At 40.5% G+C, this 17,024-nt stretch overlaps 1 protein-coding gene across 2 annotated transcripts in view; it reads right to left on the bottom strand.

Annotated features, from left to right (window-relative positions):
- Nucleotides 1-17,024, bottom strand: part of RALA (RAS like proto-oncogene A) — a 74,382-nt gene that overhangs the window by 9,219 nt on the left and 48,139 nt on the right. For both annotated transcript variants that reach the window (XM_058725460.1, XM_058725459.1), the window contains 3 exons: nt 8,969-9,121; nt 6,084-6,292; nt 1,001-1,175 (listed from right to left, as the gene is read on the bottom strand). In XM_058725460.1, coding sequence (XP_058581443.1) covers nt 1,001-1,175; nt 6,084-6,292; nt 8,969-9,082 — 498 coding nt within the window. In that variant the 5' untranslated portion in view covers nt 9,083-9,121. The remainder of the gene's footprint in view (nt 1-1,000; nt 1,176-6,083; nt 6,293-8,968; nt 9,122-17,024) is intronic.

Genomic DNA, 17,024 nt, shown 5'->3' with positions numbered 1-17,024 from the left:
GTCCCACCCCACAGCAAATGAAGCAAAATCTCTGGGGGTAAGACCCAGGAATCCATGTGTATTAAGTTTCATAGTCACTTCTGCCAGTTAGAGTTTGAGAGGCACTCAGTAGAGCCATGATGCTTGGAGGCTAAAAGAGGCCGTGTGTGGAGGGCTCAAGGGGGCAGTGCCTCAGTCTTCCTAAACACTGAAGACGCAGGTCTCGGCAGCAGGATGAAATAACGTATGTGGGCAGGTTCCCAGGAACAAGGCAAGGGTGTTCCTGGCCTGGACTCGGCAAAGGGCCAATGTGGACAAAGAAGAGGGCTCAGGGGGAAACAGAGGTGAGGGTAGGGGCATAGGTGTAGTAACAGATTTCAAAGCCCTCTTATCTGGGGCTCCTTTGTCTTCGGAGGTACCTTTACTTTCGAGAACTTAAATAGGGCTGGGCAGGTGTCAGCTCAGAGGACACTTCTAAATTATCCAGCCGCTCAGGGTAAGAAAAAAGAAAAATTAAGAAAAGGCAGCGGGGGCGCCTGGGTGGCGCAGTCGGTTAAGCGTCCGACTTCAGCCAGGTCGCGATCTCGCGGTCCGTGAGTTCGAGCCCCGCGTCAGGCTCTGGGCTGATGGCTCGGAGCCTGGAGCCTGTTTCCTATTCTGTGTCTCCCTCTCTCTCTGCCCCTCCCCTGTTCATGCTATGTCTCTCTCTGTCCCAAAAATAAATAAAATTAAAAAAAAAAAAAAAAAAAGAAAAGGCAGCGATTCGGGTCAGAAATCCTGTTAGCGCTAGAAAAAAACCACCTAGCTGTGGTGTCTCATGTTTTAATATCTCTTGGGAGCCTGAGGACAAGGTGAAGTGAGAAATGCCTAACATGTTGCACTTGAGCATTTAGGGCAGATAATAATCAGCACATACTAAATCACCATTTGAAAGTTTCACAAATCTCTGGACAAAATGCAGCTGAGTTAAAGCAAATCAGCTTATTAACGTGATGTAGCAGTAAGGACAGCCACCCTTTACCTTGTCAACATTAGCTCGAGTTTTAGCAGATGTTTCCACATAGTTGACATTCCACTGGTCGGCTCTGGTTTTCGCCTCTTCTACAGAAACCTGCCTTTTATCTTCTAAATCTGATTTGTTACCAACCAGCAGAAATGGAACATTCTCATCTTCTTTTACTCTTAAGATCTGCTCCCTGGATAAAAGAAAATGAGAAAGAAATATTAATATCACCCCCACAGGTTAAGCTAACAAAATAACTAACACCATCTGCCATTAGCCTTTATGTGTGTGTGTCTACATAACAACAATTAACTCATTCATGGCACGGTAGGGCGTGTGCTGCACCTCTTCCTTATTCTACCACCAACCACTTGAATTACACACTTCACTGTCGAAGGGAAAATACACTGAAGAGAGTAGCAATATGGTAGTGGAGGCACAAAATCAAAGTGTCAAAGGCTACTTCCTCCAAGTGTTTTTGAAAATAAGCTTTCAACGTAAGGATGGTTTTAGATTTGCAAAAAGTAGTGAAGACAGTGCAGAGAGTTGTCGTATTCTCCACACCCTGTTTCCCCTACTGTTAACACCTTACGTCAGCGTGGTACATTTATCATAGCGAAGGGACCAATCTTGATACATCATTATTAGCTGAAGTCCAAATTTTATTCAGATGTTTTCAGTTTTTCCCTCCTGTCCTAAGATCCCATCCAGGACACCACATGACATTTAGCTGTCATATTGCCTTAGATTCCATGTGACTCTGACAGTTCTCAGACTTGCCTTGGTTTTGATGACCTTGACAGTTTTGAGACGTGCTGGTCAGCTAATTTGTAGAAAATCTCTCAACTGGTATTTGTCTGATGTTTTTCTCATGATTAAATTGGGGTCATGGGATTTGGGGAGGAAGACCACAGAGGGAGAGAGTGCCATTCCTATTACATCATATCAATGGTCCTACCAAATGTTTTAAAAAACCCCACACATGCCAGAAATCTCTGCAAGTCTGCTCTGGAGTACAGCTTTTGTATTCACAGAGAAGTTATATGCTGTCACCAGTTCCAAAGGTATCATGGCTCTCTGTCCTTCTTAGGTGACTGTGAGCAAAGTACTTCTTTGCCTCAGTTTCCCATGCGTAACATGGGGCTAACAATAATACCTTCCTTATAAGGTTGCTATGAGGATGAAACGCGAAGTACTTAGAGTTGTGCCCAGCACGTAGTAAATATTCAGTAAACGTTAGCTGTTTTTAATCATTATTATTACTGTGTTGGAGAAAGTGGTTTTCTTATAAAATCAACACTTTCTTGCTAACTTACCGGTGCCTCCCCTCTGAAATTATTAAAAGACGTTGGAACTACAGGAACACAAATAGTTCAGACTAAGAGAAAACGAGAAAATTAAAGGGATTATTGGGATGACAGGTCAGCAGAGTATACCTGGTTTTGCGAGGATCTATCATGATAAGATACATTTGAGAGACTGAGTATGAATCTTCATCAAGCCTTGATCTCAGATTTGTCCATTTTGTGCTTCTTAGATTTTGTGCTTCTGATTTTAAGAGATAAGATGTAAAAAATGGGTGCCTTAGAATCCATGAAATTCGCTAGTATCTGGCTTGTCTTGTTAATGCTTCGAAGTGTCTAGTGTGTGGTGAGCACTGTATGAGTATTAGGCAGTGTTACTACCTTTCATATCACTTCATTCACCTGATTTCCGATGTTGTTGTAAATATTCTAACAGACTCAGTGTTTGTAGGCAGCTCTTTGGACCTGAATTCCTAGTTTTTCTTTCTTTTTTTGAGAGAGAGAGAGAAAAAGAGAGACAGAGAGAGAGGGAGCGGCTGAGAGAAAGGGAGAGAGAGAGAATCTTAAGCAGGCTCCGCACCCAGTTCCTGATCCCGACACAGGGCTCAATCCCATGAACTGTGACATCATGACCTGAGCCAAAATCAAGAGTCAGATGCTAACTGACTGGGCCATCCAGGTCCCCCTAATTTTTTTTTTTTTAATTCCTAGTTCTTCTACCGTGAACAGATTGTAGACCATATAGTCACCTCCATCTTCCACTGACTGGTACTTAGCCTATTACCCATCCTTTTAGGAAGAAGTTACAATGTCAGCCAGGCACAGGGACTTGGTGACACATGCTAAGCTGTACTACAGGGCTGTGATGTTGTCTACCATCCACATGATCTCTTGCAAAGAGCACGTCAACACTCACCATCACTACTATTAAATTTATGACGTATTTGTGAAGGGGATATCAGCCAGTCCAAATCTTTTTCTACTGCTGGTGACAACAAATTTGCTGTAACCTCCTTAACCAGTTTCCTTTGTGATCAACAGCCTCACACTAAGATGTTAACAACACCTGACTTACCACTTAATCTCACTAACCACCAGAGACTGACTCTGGCATTTGTGACCAGTACTTCTGGTCACATGTAGATATAGTCATTAACTTATTTCTTAATAAATACCTCATAAGTTACTGAGTCCAATGCTCCAGGAAGACCAATACTGAAAATACAGTGTGATTAATGCTATCAGAAATGTGGCGTTGGAAAGCCTGGACCTTCTGGGTTCAGAGGTGAGAAGACAATATTCATGAGAGTTAACTAGCTGGCTTTAATTAGCTACTTTCCTGGATGTCAGAGAAAGGCACTGCTATATCTACAACCTTCCTACGCATTTTACTTAATGTGATGCTCCCTTTAAGCGGAGTTTTAGAGGCTATTATAGAATTTTAGAATAGGAAAGTACTTTTATAAACTGGTCCAACTTTTTCATTTTTGACATAAGAAAAGTGAGAACCAGAAAAAAAAAAAAAGAACATTTTCTAACATTTCTATCAAACGTTTACTAAACATGCCCTGTATGATATATGCCAGGAACGGTACCAAATATGGGTCCCGGGGATCCTCAGGTGGATAGGAAATGGGTCCTGCTCTCAAGAGTTTTCTCCTGGTCAGGAAAAACACATGCAAATCAAGCTGATGCTACAAGTGCAGCGAGTGTGCTCTCAGAGTGGGGGCAGGCACTCTGCACACAGAGGAGCAAGCAGTGGGTTCCGCCCTGGGGACAGGAGGCCCAGGAAGGCTGAAGAGAGGAGCCGCCGCTGGTGCCACACTCTGCAGGTCAGACCAGGTGGAGCGCAACCACTCGGACTGTCTCAAAAATGCCTTTCCTGTGTCGCCACTGAGTCACCGGGACTGTTATGGGAAGGGCAACACACTGGAGGGACAACAGAAGAGTAATGAATGATTCACTTATTTTCTGTAAAAGCCACAGCCCAAGATTCTTACTCTCTTTATTCCCTTGAGACACCACTTTGGCTTTGGCAACTACGGTGACACATTTATCCCATCACCTAGAACAGGACTTGCTCCATAATAAGCGCTCAAATATGTGCTGAATGAGTGAATAAGCACTGACAGTTCTCTAACTTTCAACACGTCTCCCAGGACTGTAAGTTAGCAGGGCCTGCCACCGTGTGCACTTTATTCCATATATAACTCCTTCTTTAGAGACAACAAAGTTAATTTTACAAATAGATGTGCATTTTAAAAGTTTCTCAATGACGTGTTTTGTCCTTGAGATTCCCTGAGTTCTTGACACTTTCGAATGCACACGGAAAGGAGGCTTTATGTAAGCCCAGGTTCAGTTCTTGCTCAAGTGCTGGAAAACTTCTTTCCTTATCTGTGGAAATCCTTCTCATCCTTCATGCTCATCTATCTCAAGAAGGCCTCTGAGCTCCTCTCCTCTCCTGGTCCCTGTAATCATCACTGCCCACATCTCCTACTCTGTCACTACCTTGCTCTTGGTTTCAGGCCTTCATCATCTAGGCTGTGTGAATCTTGAAAACAGAGGGTTCACCACATGCTTCTTTTGTGTCCCTTATATCAAGGCAAACACTTAAACAGAAATAAAAAATATATAATTAAAGACTACTTTTGGGGCGCCTGGGTGGCTCAGTCGGTTAAGCGTCCGACTTCGGCTCAGGTCATGATCTCACGGTTTGTGAGTTCGAGCCCCGTGTCAGGCTCTGTGCTGACAGCCTAGAGCCTGGAGCCTGCTTTGGATCCTGTGTCTCCCTCTCTCTGCCCCTCCCCCACTTGTGCTCTGTCTCTAACAAAAATAAATATACATTAAAAAAAAATTAAAAAAAAAAAGACTACTTTTGATTACGCATGTAGTAACTGAGGCTATTCAAGAACTTATTCATGGCATATTTCCCTTAGAACCCCTCTCCCCCCCAAAAAAAACAAAACAAACAAAAAAAAGAACCCCTCTCCCCTTCACCAACCGCCCCCCTGCAAACCAAATGGATGACAGAATTTGATTAGGCAAATAGTAAGTGAGATATAAAAACTATTGTATCACACAACCCAGTGTACCACTCTACGGTATTATTACTTCTATTAATTTTTTTTTTTACATTTATTTATTTTTGATAGACAGAGAGAGACAGAGCACAAGTGGGGGAGAGGCAGAGAGAGAGGGAGACACAATCTGAAGCAGGCCCCAGGCTCCAAGCTGTCAGCACAGAGCCCGATGTGAGGCTTGGATTCACAAACCACGAGATCATGACCTGAGCTGAAGTCGGACGCTTCACCGACTGAGCCACCCAGGCGCCCCTACTTCTATTAAGATAACGGTGTGCACCGTCGGGGCATCTGTGTGGTGAGGAGGATGGCGATGTGCCCGCTCAGCATCACACAGGTGCTGTAAAGCCAGTGACTAACGCAGAAAGATCTGAAATCTGGGTCAGAGCTCCATTATGTGATCCAAGCATCAACTATTCCAGCAGCATCAGTACTGTACTCTGAAGAGAAATACTCCAGTAACGCCTAACAGACTTTGGGGACTGAGGCTGCCACCATCTCACGCGCCAATACAGAGGGCACGGGGATGGCTGGAAGATTACACGACGTACACGGAACACCTGAGTGTACATGCACTGTGGATGGAGTCACGCACTACCATCAAAGAGGGAATAAACACAACTGCACGCAGAGGGAAAGACTAACAAGTAACCACCTCTGGTTGTCCACTTGTTTCTGGGGAGGACACCTGTACAACGGCATTCGTCCCTGACACACCTGAAGTCGGCTGTGGCTGCAAAGGATTCCATTTCTGTAATCGAGAAGACACAGAGGAAACCCTCCCCACTCCGAAAGTAGTTGTCTCTAATTGCAGCGTAATCCTCCTGCCCAGCTGTATCCAAGATATCGATCTGCACTTCCTCCCCATCCAGCACGACCTTCTTCCGATAGCTGTCCGCTTTGGTAGGCTCGTAGTCCTCCACAAACTACAGAAGATGAAACAGAGATTCACGTGAAGCTGCTGAAATAGTACAGAGAGGTCCCATGTACTCTTCATTCAGGTTTCCCCGACAGTAAAAACTCATTAATTTAAATTTTCATTTTAGGTAATTTGGTGGCTTCGACATTTGTAAAAAGCCAGGGTTAAATGATTAAGTCTAGACTGTTTACAGCTTGAAAACGGTGCTGTTTTCTTCCTTAAAACACCATACCTACAAAAGCTATTACACATATATTTTAAAAAAATTATTTTTTTAACGTTTATTTATTTTTGAGACAGAGAGAGACAGAGCGTGAACAGGGGAGGGGCAGAGAGAGAGGGAGACACAGAATCGGAAGCAGGCTCCAGGCTCCGAGCTGTCAGCACAGAGCCCGACGCGGGGCTCAAACTCACGGACTGTGAGATCATGACCTGAGCCGAAGTCGGATGCTTAACCGACCAAGCCACCGATTATAAATATATTTAATCAAATACATAAAAATTCTTTTCAATGTGACACTAAATATAAATTTTCATGCCAGAATTGTGGAAATAACTTGAAAGTAACTCAATATTTAGGTAAGCATTGAGAGTTGTGAAATCTCTTTTCTAAAATGAACCAAATCAAAAAAGTGACTTATACTACTCAGTAGAGTGGCAAATCATGAACTTTTAGATCTCTCTCTAAACATCTGATTTTTAAAATAATAGTACAACTAAACAACTTTACATGCCCACATCTATCTTCAACTCTGTAAATCTCCCCTTGATATTTTTGATCACTGTATCATTGTTAGCATGTAAGGATGTATACATACACACTTTTGTAGGGTTTTTTTTATTAGTTCCTATAAGTATTTTCATTATCTGATATGTTCTTATATATTGGCTCAATGTCTATATCCCTCTACTAGAATTTAACCCTTGGGAGTAGGGACTTGACTATTCTACTCATCACTCCATCTCCCAGAGCTTAGAACATGCCTGAAACATGCAGACACTCACTAAATAATTATTAAAAATACGAACACAGTGTATCTGTAACTATAAAGGCTATGGGACATTCTACCATATTTACATGCTAATTTTTATTTGCATATTTATGAATATCAAATACAAATATTCAGATAGCACATCAGATACTATGGTGAATATTAGTATTTATCAATACTAAATGAAAAGTTAAGCATTCATCAAATGTAAGGTATGTGAGCAGTCTTACCTTTTTTAAAAGTTTTTTTATTTATTTATTTTGAGAGAGAGAGAGAGAGAGAGAGAGAGAGAGAGAGAGAGAGAACATGCACACAGTGGGTGAGGGGCAGAGAGAGAGGGTGAGAGAGAATCCCAAGCAGGCACTACTACACTGTCAGTGCAGAGCCAGATGAGGGGCTCAAACCCACAAACATGAGATCATGACCTGAGACGAAATCAAGAGTTGGATGCTTAACCGACTGAGCCACTCAGGCACCCTGTGAACAGTCTTACTTTTGACCTCCTCCATATTGTCAAGAAGGGGCCTGAAATTAGCGATTAGTTTGAAAGACTAGTTATTAAAATGAGTAGTAGGGAAAACAGATTGAACAGATAAATCAGCAATTTCATTTAAAGTACCATTTCAATCTCCTCTCTTTCCAAATTTTTTATTATAGTCCCCAGCGAACAAGATAACTGATGGAAGCGTTTTGTGTGTGACAGAATGCTGATGAGCAGGAAATAGGAGACATCGGGTGGTAAGGATCTGCAGGATTTGTTGTCAAGAGACCAGGCTTAGAGCTTGGTCACTCATCGGAGATCACTCTTCTTGGGTTGGGTAATCTCCCTGGGGTTCTGTTTTCTCATCCGTAAAATGGGGATACTACCATACCATGCAGGATTGTTATGAAGATTAAGTAAGAAAGAATAATCATAAAACCCTGCTTCTATTGGAAGAATTGAGGATAAATGCTTAAACTGGATTATCAACTCTTAAATCATTTAGGCTTGATAAGAGCCCTCTGGGGAAAGGCTATATTGCTGTCTTAACTCTAGGGAAATAAAGTCCAACATAAATACAGGAACACAAATCTGTAACCTTCTAGTGATTATATTTTAGGGCCATAGCCTTTACTTGTTTAATGATTAGTACATGCTAAGCCAAATACTACAATTGATTTCTCCATGATTATTAAAATTATTTTATTATTGGGGCACCTGGCTGGCTGAGTTGGAGGTGCATGTGACTCTTGATCTCTGGGTCATGAGTTCAAGCCTCACATTGGGTGTAGAGAGTAGTAAATAAAACTTAAAAAAAATTATTATTATCATTACTATTGTTAAAGTTATCACAGGACACCTATGTATGTTAACTTTAAGTCTCAATTAGGTACTTTACCTACTAGTTCTATTAATTCAAGGTGGGAATCTCCATTATAACACTTCAAATGAAAAAGCCAAAGTTAGCTTGCTTCAAAATAGGTACTGTTTCCAGTTCTGTTTTGTTTTTAAAGTAAAGGTTTTTAAGGATCTTGAATTATTGACTCGTTAAATCAACATGTGTACAAATAGCTCTGAATTTAAAAACAGGAAAAAATGATTAGTAGCTTTCAAGGACTTAAGGAATACACCTAAAACAGCACCAAAACTAAGCACAGAAATACTCTCTGAAAGCCCAAACTTCGATATCCATTATAAAATCGGCACTTACCTCATCATACATGAACTGTAGAGTCAGAGCGGACTTGCCCACACCACCACTGCCCACCATGATGACTTTGTGTAAGGCCAAAGAATTCTGACCCTTGGGCTTATTTGCAGCCATCTTGTGTCAAAGAGTTTTCAGCAAAGGCTTAAGAAGAATCTAGAATAAAAAAAAAAAAAAAAAAAAAAGTAATGCTCAGTACAGTCTTCCTCAGAATTCCAAGTGTGGGAAAGAGATAAGGTGTCCTTGGGCTTCAAGATACTAGTTTTCATTCTGCGGTGATTTTCAACAAACGGCAAACGAAGCATGCTCAAGAATCACTTATGAGAGAACACCATGACAATACAAGTATGTGACTCAAGGGCATTTCTCCTACAATAGCTAGTTTTCAGTAATGAGCTATGACCAAAGGTGAAAATTTTGCAGCACAACCACATGCTGACAATAACGAAGTATTAGATGTATTAGAACATCATCACACAGATTAGGAAAACAGGCTTACCAATCACTTGGTCTTCATATTAACCTTTATTGGCAATAATTAAAGAGATGTTTCTTCTAAGTCTAGGAAGAAACAACTGACCAAAAAACACACAAAAACCAAGGTTGCTGATCGAAAGGCTTACTCACTGTCAGTTTATAAAAGAAACCTCATGCCAGTAACTTGGTAGCAGAATTAGACAGAATCCAATACTGTAGATCAGAGCTCCCAAGGGACATCGTGGAGGAGAAGGCCGATCTGACTTAAATCCCTGGACCCAGTGCACCCTCAGTTTCTTCAGAAAGTGCATTTGTTTACTGCCCTCACGTGCTTAGTGTGTGGAGACCGGATCCTCCAGAGGCTGGGGTGCTGCTGTACACTAACGGCACCCCGTCACTCTGGCTCCAAAGCAGGTCTCTTGGCCGGGAGGTCACGGCAAACACGGGGCTTGTATGGAGCCCAAGTGAGGAGCCTTTCTGTTACTAGAAGCTCGAGGGGTTGCGGGTGGCTGCAGCACCCTTCCTTCTCAGCGTCTTTTGACTTGTTTTGGTCCCGGGACAGCTTTCCCAAATTGCAGCTCACGGGACCACACCTGATCCTGCCTGCCTCTCCGTCCTGTCCATCTCCCCACTCGGCTGCATCAGTCCCACGCCGGCCTCCTTCAGTTCTTCAGATGCTCTTCTGTGCCTCTTGGCCCTTGCCATGCAGTATCCTGTATTTGGCATATTCTTATGCAAGTTGGCTAAGACCTCTCTGTTTCTGGATCTCAGTCTTACCTGAAACTCGACCTAAATTACACTCTCCTCTGCCCTGTGCGCTCATATAGCATCTGATACTTTCCCTCACGACCATTATCACGAGCTGAAATTGCTTGAATGTGTTAGTTGCTTAATATGGGTCTTCTTCCCAAACATACCAGAAGTGGGTTGAGTACAGGGGCCATAGTCTAGTTGGTTTACTTTATGCTTAATGTGACTAACATGGCTGGGTGAAGTCAGCCACTCAGTACGCATGTACTGAATGAATAAACAAATGTTCTCAGTCTGACAACCTTGGGGAGTAATTTAGACTGTACTGGTATTAAGTAGCCATTGCTACTAGAGATTCAATCACAAGTCTGGGCAAGGACAGTCTACTGTGGGTCTGTGCCTCACACACTGGCTATAAGCCAAGAGCTGGGCCCTTCTCAGGCTCTGCCCAGAAATCACGCCCATATGACTATTTGCCCAAACAGAAAAGTCTTAAAGAAAGAAAGAAACAACTCATAATCTTACTACCCACTTAATATGAACATGTTATACTTTGAGACTGCTTTCAATCTACGTGGAGCGTAACTCTGACACTATCCGTGCAATTTCTGATCCCGTTCTTATTTCTGTAACATTTTAGCAGAAGCAGTTTGCACTGTGAAGTGTATTGTAAAGACTCTACACTTGGAGGCTAGCAGTTTCATCAACTCAACAGACAAGAACTGAGTCCCCCCCTTTTTCCTGGGTACCAAGGACATGATCATTAGATTGCGAATGACTACCACTGCTCAGAAATAGTGAAAAATATCAGTGTATTTCGGATAACTGATAGCCTTATTCAAATAACTAAAAGCCTTAAGTATACTAAGCCTCAGTAGCTTATGGAACATGCTCTTGCTGGTGTTCCTATATAAATCAGGAAATGATCCTCACTATTATGATCCTTACTTGCTGGCAGCTATAATCATTTCATGACTATGTAGCTACCAATTTTTATCTATCTATCTATCTATCTATCTATCTATCTATCTATCTATCTAGAGTGTGTGTGCATGCATGAGCTGGGAAGGGAGAGAGAGAGAGAGAGAGAGAGAGAGAGAGAGAGAGAGAGAGAGAGAAAGAGAATGAATCCCAAGCAGGCTCCGTGCTGTCAGCACAGAGCCCGATGCAGGGCTTGAACTCACGAACCCGTGAGATCATGAAATCAAGCATCAGTCGCTTAGCCAACTGAGCCACTCAGGAGCTCCTACAGATGTATTTAAAGTCACAAAACTGAATGAACTCACTTTGGGATAAGATGAAGATGGGTAAGAGAAGGCAGCAGAAGAGATATCCCTGAGACAGCTCAACAGACTTGTTCAGGAGGAAAAGTGGCCACTCAGGAGGAAATCCAGTAATTGTACATAGAAACTGGTTGACTGTCAAATCCTGCTGGGAGACTGAGCTGAGATATAAGAAGATAAGAATTTACAGAGAATTGATTACTAGATTTTGGCAAGATGGAGATTGCTAATAACCTTGGGGAAAGTCATTTCACCAGTGAGGTAGGAATCACAGCCTGAATGGGGTGTGTTGAAGAGAAAACAGAGGTTGAAGAGGTTGAAGAGGTTGAAGAGGTACAGAAATGCACTTTTTTACTCTGAAGATGAAGAAATGTGGCCATAGATGGACAGAGTTTTTGTTTGGTTGCTTTTAAAACGTTATTAATGGATGTTCATATGATAATCATCCAAAAGAGGCAGAAACACATTAACACCAGAAAGGGTAAAAACCATATCGTCATCTCATTAGATGCGGAAAAAGTATTTGACAAAGTACAATATCCATTCGTGAAAAAAACTCTCAACAAAGTAGGTTAGAGGAACACACTTCAACGTAATTTTTATTATATATATATATATATATATATATATATATATGTGTGTGTGCGTGTGTGTGTGTGTGTATATATGTGTGTATATATATATATGTGTGTATATATATATATGTGTGTGTGTGTATATATATACACACACACACACACACACACACACACATATATATATATATGTGTGTGTGTGTGTGTGTATATATGGAAAAAATACAGCTACCATCATTCAGGAACAAGATAAGGATGTCCACTCACCACTTTCATTCAACATAGTATTGGAAGTCCTAGTCACAGCAGTCAGACAAGAAAAAGAAGTAAAAGCCATCCCAATTGATAAAGAAGTAAAACATCCACTATTTGCAGATGACATGATGCTCTACATAGAAAACCCTGCAGACCACCATAAAACTACTAGAACTGATAAATGAATTCAGTAAAATCGCATATAAAATTAATATACAGAAATCTGTTGCATTTTTACACACAAATAAAGAAGCAGCAGAAAGAGAAATTAAGAAAACAATCTCATTTACAACTGCACCAAAAATAGTACGATACCTGGTGAAGGGGAGGGGCAGAGGGAGAGGGAGAGAGAGAATCGTAAGCAGGCTCCACATCCAGCACCAGAGCTCAGAACTCTGGGCTCGATCTCAGAACCATGAGATCAAGACTTGAGCCAAAATTAAGAGTCAGATGCTTAACTGACTGAGCCACCCAGGCGCCCCTACTGTTCAATTTTTTAAAGTGATGTGCTAGAATAATACTATAGAACCTATTTGGTTAGGGGTGGGTTTTGAGTTTTCAAGCTGTTTTTCTCTGCTTCATTCAGAAATTAGACACCTACACCATGCTCAAAATATTCATTTAAATATGAATTACCTGATTTTTCCCCCTCCTTCTCTTCCTTCCTCCATCAACAAAGGCACCGCTTTTGGTGCTGAGGCTATGGAGTTGAACTCCACAGGTCTAGGGTCTTGCCTCATGTTTAGCTGAGGTGTATGCATACTGTATGAATTTCCTGTTGCTGCTGTAACAAATTACTACAAACTTATAGTGGCTTAAAATAATACAAATTTATTGTATTACAGTTCTGGTTGCCAGAAATCCAAAATGAGTCTTAAGGCTCAATAAAGGTATCAGTTGGACAGATTCTTTCTGGAAGCTCCAGAGGAGAATGTATTCCTTGCTTTTTCCAGTTTTTAGAGACTGGCACTCCTTGGCTCTTAAACAGTCTTAAATCTCTTTGAAAAAAGAATTACATCTCTTGGCTACATCACAACAATCTCTGCTTCTGTGGTCATACTGCCTTCTCTTCTATGGTAGTCAAACCTCCTTCCACTTCCCTCTTAAAAGGAGACTTGTGATTACATTTAAGGCCCACCAGAATTTTCCAAAATAATATCTCAAGATCCTTGATTTAATCACAAAGTCCCTTTTGCCACAGAAAGTAAGATTCACAGATTCCAGAGATTAGGATATGAGTATCTCGGGCCATTATTCAGCCTACCACATAAAGTGGGTCAAGGTGCTTCAGACCACAAACCTTCAATCCAAATTCTAAACTCTCTATTTTAAACTTTAAGAAGTTTTCTAGAAACGATCAACCTAGTTCTCCAATACTGAATAAAAGAATACTCTTATCAAATAAGGTATCAAATATTCTCTGGCCACCAAAAGTGAAAAACCCAATGATCTTCATATTTCCAGAGCTCATTATCTTTAGACTTTCCTAATAAAGGTACTTATTATTAGTCTAGCAAAAATATTAGCTGGTAAATTCTTTAAAAAAAATTTTTTTTAATGTTTATTTATTATTTTCATAGAGAGAGACAGCATGAGCAGGGGAGGGGCAGAGAGAGAGGGAGACACAGAATCTGAAGCAGGCTCCAGGCTCTGAGCTGTCAGCACAGAGCTGGACGCTGGGCTCGAACCCAGGAGCTGTGGGATCATGACCTGAGCTGAAGTCGATTGCTTAACCAACAGAGCTACCCAGGTGCCCCTCTGACTGGTAAAAGTTCTTAATGAGAGATTCTTTGTCAATAAAGAGATTAAATGAATCATTTACTTCCCCTCCTATTTCAATAGTGCATTAAAAGTTTATGATCACCAGAAGTTCAGTTCCTATCAAACCATTACTAATCACATGTAGGTAGAGGCCAAATTAGTGACTCACTCTCAGAATATAAAGTATTTCATACAACAACTCACCCATGGCACTCCCTATCTGCATTAACAGTATCTGCTCAATAAAAAATTCCCAGGAATTTATTATAAAATTAACAATTTCAGAAGAATTAGAATATACCTGACCAAGGAAACAAGATACACTATTCCTTCTTGAAAGAGTTTTTTTTTTTTTTTAAGACTACTTAGGTTTATTACCAGGCACAAATAACAATATTGGTATATTTTTCCAGCCATTTATTTTATTTTATTTTTTAATTAAAATTTTTTTTTCTTTTTTTTTTTTAATTCTTTTTTTTTTTTTTTAAATATTTATTTATTTTTGAGACAGAGAGAGACAGAGCATGAACGGGGGACGGTCAGAGAGAGAGGGAGACACAGAATCGGAAACAGGCTCCAGGCTCTGAGCAGTCAGCACAGAGCCCGACGCGGGGCTTGAACTCACATACCGCGAGATCGTGACCTGAGCCGAAGTCAGACGCTTAACTGACTGAGCCACCCAGGCGCCCCTTTTTTTTCTTTTTTAACATCTTTTTTTAATTTTTATTTTTTAACGTTTATTTATTTTTGAGACAGAGAGAGACACACAGCATGAATGGGGGAGGGTCAGAGAGAGGGAGACACAGAATCTGAAACAGGCTCCAGGCTCTGAGCTGTAGGCACAGAGCCCGACGCAGGGCTCGAACTCATGGACCACGAGATCATGACTTGAGCCGAAGTCGGCCACTTAACTGACTGAGCCACCCAGGCGTCCCCCCAAATTTTTTTTTCTTAATGTTTATTTATTTTTGAGACAGAGAGAGAACATGAATGGGGGAGGGTCAGAGACAGAGAGGGAGACACAGAATCCGAAGCAGGCTCCAGGCTCTGAGCTGTCAGCACAGAGCCTGACGCGGGGCTCTAACTCACAGACAGTGAGATCATGACCCAAGCCACAGTCGGAAGCTCAACCGACTGAGCCACCCAGGTGCCCCAATTTTTCCAGCCATTTAAATAAAGCACAGGTATTATCAATAGTGTTTAATGCTCCAGAGTATGGAAAAAGCTTCCAAATCCTCCTCAGAGAGCTAGCTTAACATTCATAAAGTTCTAACAAAGAGATAATAACGGAAATGTAGATTAACTGATCTATCATGTGAATACAGTGCAAAAATTCTAAATAAAAAATGTTACCATATAGAATCCAGCATATTAAAAGAATAAACCAAAGTGACCAAGTAGAATTCAACCAGATATTGTAAGAATAGCTTTATATTTTAAGAAGTCAATAGAATTCCTCAAATTGATAGAAGAAAATAATCATATTATTATCTGTATAAAGCCTATACTATTTGTAAAATCCAAAGTCTGCTGCTCATAAAAACCTTAATAAAGTAGAAATTTATTGGTACTCACTTAATATAGAAACTGGCTACCTTAAAGCCCATACCCTAAAAGTATCATTGTGCTTCATAAAATAAAAGCATTTCCATTAATGCTTTTTTCAGGAATAAGAATGTCCACTATCACCACTCTTTGACATTGTTCTGGAAGTGGCATCTGATGACATCAGAAAGAGAAATAAGGAGCAAATGATCATTATTAACTGATAATACGATTTCATACTTAGGCCAAAGGAATCAACTGCAAAATTGCTATCAAAAAGAGATTTCAAAGGGTAAATGGTTCTATACCAAATATGTTGTATAAAGAATGAATTTCTTTTCAAATAAATGGTTAGAATGTATAATGGAAGAAGGGGCCAAAGCAATTAAATGGGGGAAATGACAATCTTTTCAACAAATAGTCCTGGAAAAATTGCATAAACCTTAGGAGGAAAAGAACCTCTACTCATTTCTCACCCTGTGCCAAAAAATTAATTTGATATGTATGATAGACTCAAATGTAAAGCTAACATATAGTCTTCAAAAAACAGAAAAATATCTTTGAGACTCTGAGGGAAAAAAAGATTTTTTAGAGAGGACACAAAAAATATGAAGTACAAAAGAAAAAACTAAAAAACTGGACTATCAAAACTAAAATCCTCTACTCATCAAAAGGGACTGATGAGAAAATTAAAAGGTAAGCCACAGGCTGGGAGAAAATATTGTCAAAGGACTTGCATCCAAAATATATAAATAACTCTAACAAATTAATAATAAAAATATAAGCAACCCAGGGGTACCTGAGTGGCTCAGGTGGTTAAGCCTCCGACTTTGGCTCAGGTCATGATCTCGCAGTTCGTGGGTTCGAGCCCTGCATCGGGCTCTATGCTGACAGCTCAGAGCCTGGAGCCTGCTTCAGATTCTGTGTCTCCCTCTCTCTCTGCCCCTCCCCTACTTGTGCTCTGTCTCTCTCTCTCAAAAATAAATAAACATTAAAAAAAAAAAAATATATATATATATATATATATAAACAACCCAATAAAAACTGGGCAAAATACTTGAGCTTCATAAACACTTCATAAAAGATATTTCTTTGTCCAAAAAGTTCATAAAAAGTTGCTCAATATCAGAAGGACATTCAAATGAAAGTCACAAGGATACACTACTTTATGCCCACTACAATAGCTAAAATTAGACTCCACATTGAATGTAGGAAAGGATGTTGAACTTTCAGAACTCTCATGCCTTGCTGGTGGGAGTATAAAAATGGTATAATCATTCTGAAAAATGGCAATTTCTCAAAAAGGTAAACATAACACATACCCTATAACCCAAAGTTCTACTCCTACATTTTACTCAAGTGATATGAAAACATCTGTCCACAAAAATACTTGTACAAGAATGTTCATAGTTT

The sequence above is a fragment of the Neofelis nebulosa genome, chromosome 4, assembly GCF_028018385.1.
Source record: "Neofelis nebulosa isolate mNeoNeb1 chromosome 4, mNeoNeb1.pri, whole genome shotgun sequence".
In the NCBI taxonomy this organism is placed as follows: domain Eukaryota; kingdom Metazoa; phylum Chordata; class Mammalia; order Carnivora; family Felidae; genus Neofelis; species Neofelis nebulosa.
This window is presented reverse-complemented; position numbering and strand designations above follow the sequence as displayed.